The sequence below is a fragment of the Megalops cyprinoides genome, chromosome 24 (genome assembly GCF_013368585.1).
Source record: "Megalops cyprinoides isolate fMegCyp1 chromosome 24, fMegCyp1.pri, whole genome shotgun sequence".
In the NCBI taxonomy this organism is placed as follows: Eukaryota; Metazoa; Chordata; class Actinopteri; order Elopiformes; family Megalopidae; genus Megalops; species Megalops cyprinoides.
The window spans coordinates 20,894,574-20,902,879 of NC_050606.1; the positions used below are offsets into that span (position 1 = coordinate 20,894,574).

The 8,306-nt window shown below is 45.9% G+C and overlaps 3 protein-coding genes and 1 pseudogene across 3 annotated transcripts; all 4 read left to right on the forward strand.

Moving 5' to 3' along the window:
- Window positions 1-291: 291 nt before the first annotated feature.
- On the forward strand, window positions 292-4,413 carry LOC118770944 (histone H1-like). The gene is made up of 3 exons (XM_036518734.1): window positions 292-489; window positions 1,254-1,528; window positions 3,768-4,413. The coding sequence occupies exons 1-3, from the start codon at window positions 292-294 to the stop codon at window positions 4,411-4,413; spliced, it is 1,119 nt and encodes a 372-aa protein (XP_036374627.1).
- LOC118770993 lies at window positions 1,224-1,576 on the forward strand (annotated as a pseudogene).
- Window positions 4,414-5,283: 870 nt separating the features above from the next.
- LOC118771173 (histone H2A-like) lies at window positions 5,284-5,670 on the forward strand. Its single transcript, XM_036519076.1, has one exon. It carries the CDS (start codon window positions 5,284-5,286, stop codon window positions 5,668-5,670), a length of 387 nt encoding a protein of 128 aa, XP_036374969.1.
- An 873-nt stretch (window positions 5,671-6,543) lies between these two features.
- On the forward strand, window positions 6,544-6,954 carry LOC118771185 (histone H3). Its single transcript, XM_036519090.1, has one exon. The coding sequence runs from the start codon at window positions 6,544-6,546 to the stop codon at window positions 6,952-6,954; it is 411 nt and encodes a 136-aa protein (XP_036374983.1).
- Window positions 6,955-8,306: the final 1,352 nt, after the last annotated feature.

Consider the following 8,306-nt stretch of genomic DNA (forward strand, 5'->3'; position numbering starts at 1 on the left):
CTCACCCAAGGGCAGCGAAGAGGTCTGATGTGTGCTTTAACTGGCACAAAAGGAGTCCGAATTAAAACTCACGTTCGGTTAAGAAACGACTGGCATCGTCTTTTCGAGATGCGCATGGGTCTTGCGTGAATGGATAACACGCGATGTCAACGTGCAGCAAATGTTTTAGCCGTTTTAAGGGTTCACATGTGATGTTTAAGTAAGGCCAACACCCTGGTTGGGAAGCTGTTCTGAATCAGGCTGTGCTACGTCGTGTTCACGTGTTAACCGAGAAATCTGAACGAGAGGATCATGGCTGAAGTCGCACCAGCTCCCACCGCTGCTGCCGCCACCCTGGTCAAGGCTCCTAAAAAGAAAGCAGCAAGCAAGCCCAGGAAATTGGGCCCTAGCGTTGGAGAATTGATCGTTAAAGCTGTGTCCGCCTCCAAAGAGAGGATCGGAGTGTCCCTCGCCGCCCTGAAGAAAGCTCTGGCGGCCGGCGGATACGATGTGGAGCAGGATTTTTTTTTTTTTGGATGAAAAACTGAGTGAAAATGAACATGCTTTATTTTGGATTGTTGTAAAAATGAAGATGTGGAAAATTCGCTGAAAAAGGACGGCTGATATAATTTTTGTACCAGCTGAGTCAGTTTTTAACAAATCAAGACTGAATTAAATCGTAAACGAACTCTGGACATTGAGAACGAAAGACCAAAGCCACGAAATATGCTTTCGGTGTAATTGTACATAATAAGTATTGTAATAATCTGTTGTATTTGTGGTAGAAAGAAAAGTGAGTCTCAAGCGCCTATTGGATAACATAGTTTGGCGTGGATAAGATACAGTATTCATAGATTATCGTGTTTATTGATGCATGATTAATGTATGCTACGCAGATTTTTGATTGCTGGTTTTTCATGTATGCCTTGAACGTATTTCCTGACTAATGTCACCTACATGATCTTTTTCTGGAAGAAGGTTTAGACTATTAAAAAATAATAATACAAAAGAGAAAAAGTGGAAGTCCTTTGATAGATGGTTAACGCTCAGACATGTGGTATTCCCGCCCAAGGAAGTCAGCCAATCGAATTTGAATGTCCTTCAATTCGGAAGAATCTACCAATGAGATCCAGGGACCACTGGCTGGGCAGAGAGCATGACAAAATTTGCATACCCTCTCTATATAGATCAAGTATGTGAGTCGACCGTGTTTATTTGAGTTTGTGAAAAGGGGGTAAATAATCATGCCTGAGCCAGCCAAATCTCCCAAAAAGGGATCGAAGAAAGCCGTCACTAAGATGGCCGGGAAGAGTGGCAAGAAGCGAAGAAAGTCGAGGAAGGAGAGTTATGCCATCTACGTGTACAAGGTGTTGAAACAAGTGCACCCTGACACGGGTATCTCTTCAAAAGCCATGGGTATCATGAATTCGTTCGTTAACGATATCTTCGAGCGCATCGCCGGTGAGTCGTCTCGTTTGGCTCACTACAACAAGCGCTCCACCATCACCTCCAGAGAAATCCAGAGCCCGGAGAGCTGGCCAAACACGCCGTGTCCGAGGGCACCAAGGCCGTCACCAAGTACACTAGCTCCAAGTAAAGTGATGTGGCAAATCTAACCCAAAGGCTCTTTTCAGAGCCACCCACTTTTCGGTTAAGAGGCAGAAACCATTTTCTTTTGTCCACGTCTAACTACTTTTGGATCATGGATGTGGCGTTAAAAGCGTCTTGATGTGCAAAGAGCGGTTTGCGCTAAGGCTAACGCTTGGGAAATAAACAGTACAGACGAGCTATAGAGAGAACCATACATATGTATACATGTCGCCTATACTTACAAGTGATGAATAGCTCAGTGTGGAGGCTGTTGTACACACATACTCTGGTACACGTTCAATTCTCCCCCAGTAACATTGTTAAAATTGGGCGCCCGAGCAAGAGGCTTGCTCCGATATTATTCACTTCACTACAGCAAGATCCATTGTGGCCCCGGTTAGACTCGCAGTACGCTCGGAGAGGGGTGCGTTATGTCTTTAAATTCATGTTCGGTAAGACATTGAAACTGTTGCTTTAAGCCGTGTGCATAATCACCACGACAGCTTTGCAAAGACATCGGCTACATAAGCGCCGCACACATCTCCACAGTCAATGTTTACTTATGTGCTCAGGATCAGCTGATGACTCTGTCTTCTGTCGATCACGCTCAATATCTCTGAAAGGGTGTTCATGTCCTTTCAACAACGATATAGCCTCAAGCACACAGCTGCAGGTAGGCCTACACATGACTTTCCAGGATCTTAAACGTTTTGAATGCCCTTTTGACACCTTACATTTGAGTACATACATTTCAACTGGTCACCTGCATGGTGTGTCCTTTTGAATTGAAGACATGTTCCAACCCAGTATGCCTCAAAGATTGTGTTGTCTCAGGGGTCAGAAATGATCGCTTTCTGAGTTCAACAGCAGAGGAAAGCTCCTAAATTAATTTGACCTTTCTTGGAGTCACCCTTCCATTAGAAAAAGTGAAACATAGCCCTTTTTATATTTGTATACTTTTATACTATTTTTACTATACTATTTTTATACTATATTTTATACTTTTATATAAAGTTTATGACCTGGCATTTATAAAATCATTGAGACAAATGGAAGACTCAATAAATGATTTAAAGGAACTATAAAGCAGAGTAACGACCTTGAGGCCATTTTCTCGAGATATCTTTGTCTCTTCCATCTCCTCCTCTCTCTTTATCTCTCACATGAGCACACATACATGCATGACTTCAGATGGAGTTCCAGTATTTTTTCAGTACTCTCTCTCATTCTCTTTCACTCCCAGGCACACAGAGTCAGAAAGAGAGAAAGTGTATGGGTAGGGGGATGGATATCAGGAGCTAGAGTAATCGTGGCAGTGTGATGTTGTGGTAAGGAGCAGGGATCATAACTAAAAGGTCGCTGATTCGCACTCCTGTTGCGCAAGGTACTTAACCCACACCTACTTCAGTAAATCTCCAGCTGTAGGCCTACAAATAAATAAAACTGTACATCGTTCTGGATAACAGCGCCTGCTAGATGAAAAAGTTTAATGTCACGCTGCTTCCTGCGCGACCTGGTTTTCATCAATGGCAACGTTGAAAGGCAACCAGAAAAAATAGTTTTTCTGGTTGAAGAAAAAAAAAAGTGAGAACCCCCGATAACATACGCGGGCACGACTACAGAGAGGCAGATGACGGTAGTGATCAAAATCTCACCCAAGGGCAGCGAAGAGGAAACACCGGTCTAATGTGTGCTTTAACTGGCACAAAAGGAGTCCGAATTAAAACTCACGTTCGGTTAAGAAACGACTGACATCGTCTTCGAGATGCGCATGGGTCTTGCGTGAATGGATAACACGCGATGTCAACGTGCAGCAAATGTTTTAGCCGTTTTAAGTGTGAAAATCTGCACGAAAAACAATGTGAACGGTTCCGTGTCCCCGCAAAGCGACTAGGTTTTGGGCACGTCGCACTAAAATATAGCAGAACTCCGTAACACGAAGGGTTGTGGTGCGAGCGGAAAGGCTTTCCTTCATTATTCTGTGCTTTTTCACCTGGTGTACAATTGCAAGGTTGATTATTTGACTGATTTTCACGACAAGAAAACACAAGCGGACAAGGTTGTCGGGAGCACCGAATCATTGCCGAGGGGATTGAGTCTACACGGTTCTCATGTGATGTTTAAGTACGGCTAACCTCCCTGGTTGGGAAGCAGTTCTGAGTCAGGCTGTGCTGCGTCCTGTTTACGTGTGAACCGAGAAATTCGAACGACAAAATCATGGCTGAAGTCACACCAGCTCCCGCCGCTGCTGCCGCCGCTCCGGCCAAGGCCCCTAAAAAGAAAGCAGCAAGCAAGCCAAGGAAATCGGGCCCCAGCGTTGGAGAATTGATCGTCAAGGCCGTGTCCGCCTCCAAAGAGAGGAGCGGAGTGTCCCTCGCTGCCCTGAAGAAAGCTCTGGCGGCCGGCGGATACGATGTGGAGAAGAACAACTCCCGTGTCAAGCTGGCGCTCAGGAGCCTGGTAACCAAGGGCACCCTGCTGCAGACTAAAGGAACCGGTGCATCTGGCTCTTTCAAGCTCAACAAAAAGCAAGCCGAGGCTGCGAAAAAGAAGCCCGTTAAGAAAGTAGCTCCGAAAGCGAAGAAGCCGGCCGCCAAGAAACCCGCTGCTGCCAAGAAGCCAAAGAAGGCAGCGGCAAAGAAGCCTGCCGCGGCCAAGAAGTCGCCGAAGAAGGCGAAAAAGCCCGCTGCACCCAAGAAGGCCACGAAGAGCCCCAAGAAAGCCAAGAAGCCGGCTGCAGCCAAGAAGGCGACCAAGAGTCCCAAGAAAGCCAAGGCAGCCAAGCCCAAGGTGGCCAAACCCAAGACCACCAAAGCCAAGAAAGCGGCTCCCAAGAAAAAGTGAACACCTCACTTCATTTCTCGTACCGCAAAGGCTCTTTTAAGAGCCACCCAATCAATTCGTGAAAGCGCAAACACGTTCTGCTTAGCTCTCTTGCTTGTATGTTTGCAGTTGTGACTGTAAGCCAGCTCGATTTCTGTGAATACATGTGCAGCTCCCTTTACACGCCTCCCTACACGCTGCATATGCCGATGGCAACAGAAATGAGCTCGGTTCATACCTTCGTGCGCAGTAACATGCCTCACGCTCTACCTAGCGTCCCAGTAGCAGCAATTATTGAATCGTGTTAATTAGTAGCAGTATGGATTCTATGAGTGGGAAATAAGATATATCACTGTACACCTCAAGTAATTCACAAACACTTGGGAAATAAACAGTACAGACGAGCAACACAAAGGAAAAAACATAATAACGCATCAAGAATTAAACAGATGAAAGTAAAATAGATGAAAGGAGAAAAGTATGTAATGATAAAAAAACTAGAAAGTAAAAATATGTACAGGAGGAATAAGAATAAAAATAAAGTATCGCACCTTTCAATCAAGAGTATGTGTTTACGATTAGTGTGGTATATTCAATAAGCGAGTGTAACTGCATATCTTTATTCATGTCGGCTGTGCGTTTGCACATGAGGAATGGCTCAGTGTGGAGGCTGTTGTACGGATACATTTTAGTGACGTTGACTTCTCCACCAGTAACATTGTAAAAGTTGAACGCCCGCGCAAAAGGACTGTTTAGATTTGATTGGATGAAATCCCATCGAAGCCTTATCCAATGAATGCGTTTCTTGTAGCTATAAACTAGGCTCGCGAGGGTTGGTTGCGTCATTTCAATTGATAGTTGTCGAGTAAGCGTAGCAAGGTGAGCCTAAACATGAGCGGAAGAGGTAAAACCGGTGGCAAAGCCAGGGCTAAGGCCAAGACTCGTTCGTCCAGGGCTGGGCTCCAGTTCCCGGTCGGTCGCGTTCACAGACTGCTCCGTAAAGGAAACTACGCCGAGCGCGTCGGCGCTGGTGCCCCGGTCTACTTGGCGGCCGTGCTCGAGTATCTGACGGCTGAGATCCTTGAGCTGGCTGGTAATGCTGCTCGGGACAACAAGAAGACCCGTATCATTCCCCGTCACCTGCAGCTTGCAGTGCGTAACGACGAGGAGCTGAACAAGCTCCTGGGCGGTGTCACTATCGCTCAGGGCGGAGTTCTGCCTAACATCCAGGCTGTGCTGCTGCCCAAGAAGACCGAGAAAGCCGTCAAGGGCAAATAATTGCTGCAGCGACCACCACTACCCCAGGAACCCAAAGGCTCTTTTAAGAGCCACCCACTGGTGTCTTTAAAATGTGCAAAACTGCTTTCTACTTGAGTGTACCTGCGGTCAACGTTAAGGCAGTTGCCACGTATTGATCAACAATATATTAACATGGCATCACGCACTCTAGCGACTCCAAAATGTGTATGACTGCGCGTACTCATACAAAGTGTACTTGATCATCCGGGTTGATCTTGTCTCGTGATTAGGCGGAACTGTAGCGGCATTATCAAGTAACTCAAATGACTCAGTAACTTATGAAATAATGATGTTACCGTCGCGACCTATCCAAGTCTTTGGTGAGAGAGACACTTTGGTTTTAGAGAGAGAGTGATTTTCGCCTTCAAAGGGCGGTGACGTTGTAAAGCACATATACACAATGATATTAGGTCTGGCAATACGAGGAGTAGTATATAATATGATTATTTCGCAGATAAACTTGGTGATCCCCGCCCCCTAAAAGAACGATAAGCCGCTCTATTGAACGGCTCTCGGAAAGGAACGGAGTCAATAGAGCTGTTATTCCCATCACTATTGTGAACGAGTATGACAGGGAGGAGAACAACAAAATTGGAACAAAGGGCTTTGTGCGTGAGGAAGCTTTGCGAGGAGGTTGGGAAAGAAGGCGGGACAGAGAGATTTTTGAATTTTAGGCGGCAGAGACGATGAAGAAACGACCCAATGGCCACAGACAACGAACTGAAGTGCGGACCAATGACAGCTCCGTATAAGCTCATCCAATCAGCCTTTGCCTGCTACGCCTTATAAACATGTGCTCAGGGTATCGTTGTTACTTTTCTATCAAGAAAAAAAAGTTAGTGTTTCGCCGCGATGGCTAGAACCAAGCAGACTGCCCGTAAATCTACTGGTGGCAAAGCCCCCAGGAAGCAGCTCGCTACTAAGGCTGCTCGTAAGAGCGCGCCTGCAACAGGCGGTGTGAAGAAGCCTCACCGCTACAGGCCTGGCACAGTGGCTCTGCGAGAGATCCGCCGTTACCAGAAGTCTACCGAGTTGCTGATTCGCAAACTGCCTTTCCAACGGCTGGTGAGAGAAATTGCCCAGGACTTCAAGACCGACTTGCGTTTCCAGAGCTCTGCCGTCATGGCTCTGCAGGAAGCCAGCGAGGCCTATCTGGTTGGCCTGTTTGAGGACACCAACCTGTGCGCCATCCACGCCAAAAGGGTGACCATCATGCCCAAGGACATTCAGCTGGCCCGCCGCATTCGAGGAGAGCGCGCTTAAAATACGTCTATTCCATCTAACCAGATATCCAACGGCTCTTTTAAGAGCCACATAAGTGTCTCAGAATAGCAGATCTCGCCATATGTGTACTCAGGTCATCACGATGTGAACATGTGACAAGCATCGCATGCGCTCACTGCGAGTAGGTTGGCTATCGTTGCCCTTGCGCAGGCTCAGTCAAACCTTTTATTTATCCACTTGGAGACTTTCATCTGTCTTTGTCGCTCTGAGAACATATTGAGAACGTATACTGTTCTAATAGCAGTTCATCGGAGTACATCGATCCTGTCTCTGAACACGCTCTCAGCGCGCAAATCCTCTCAAACCATGAATGGGGACTCACGATTGTCAGAGGATGGACCACAGCTTGTCGAGTGTGAATATTTACAGACACCACAAATATGTATCTTGTGTTGCTACTGTGTCATTGTGACAGCCCTTGCTTTGTTCATGATCAAAGGGTGTGGTGTAACAGCAAAAAAAAAAAAAAAGATATATACCAGGAACACTGTTTCTGAGAGAATATATACAGTCAGTATTGTGCATAGAACAGCTTCAATGTTTCCATTTATATTGACTTTTACTTTGGGTGCAGTCATATCAGTGAAAAGCAGGAAAGGTCTAAATAGGAAAGATGAAAATATAATGTTCCAATAAACTGATGTGAGGTTTGGGGGAATACTTTTAAAAAAAAGAAAAAGAGAGTTTCTGGTACAGGCCGGGGTTACCTCCCACCTCATCTATTGCAATGCCCTCCTAGCTGGCCTACCAGCATGTGTAGCGAAACCACTACAAGGAATGTCGTCTAGCATTGCCATCCCTACACACAAGGCAATCTCAGTCCAGACTATTCTCATATGTAGTTCCCCGCTGGTGGAACAAGTTACCTTATGCTATCAGAGCAGGGGCGTCTCTCTCTATGTTCAAGAACCTCCTCTTCTGAGAGCACCTCCTCTCCTAACACTTCTAACAAATCTTACACAATTCCATCTCCGCGCACTTTCTGTCTCGCACTTCTTTCTCCTGTCACTACTTTTTTGTCTCCTCTGCCTGTCTATCCTTGTGTTTTCAACTTGTTTACCTTGGTTTTCTTTGCTTTTCTACTCCTCTAGGCTTATTTAGCTGAGTTTAGTTGTTTATGTTAGGTTTAGGTTTACGTTGCACTTAAAGCTTACTCCAAGGTCTCCTACACTACTGTAGCTTGCTTACTGTTCCTCACTTGTAAGTCACTTTTGGATAAAAGCGTCTGCCAAATGACCTAAATGTAATGTAATGTAAAAGGTGTTGAGAAACAGCAGGGAAGAACTGCTAGTATTATGTCATCTCCCACTGCCTACATCAGGATCCCCTGA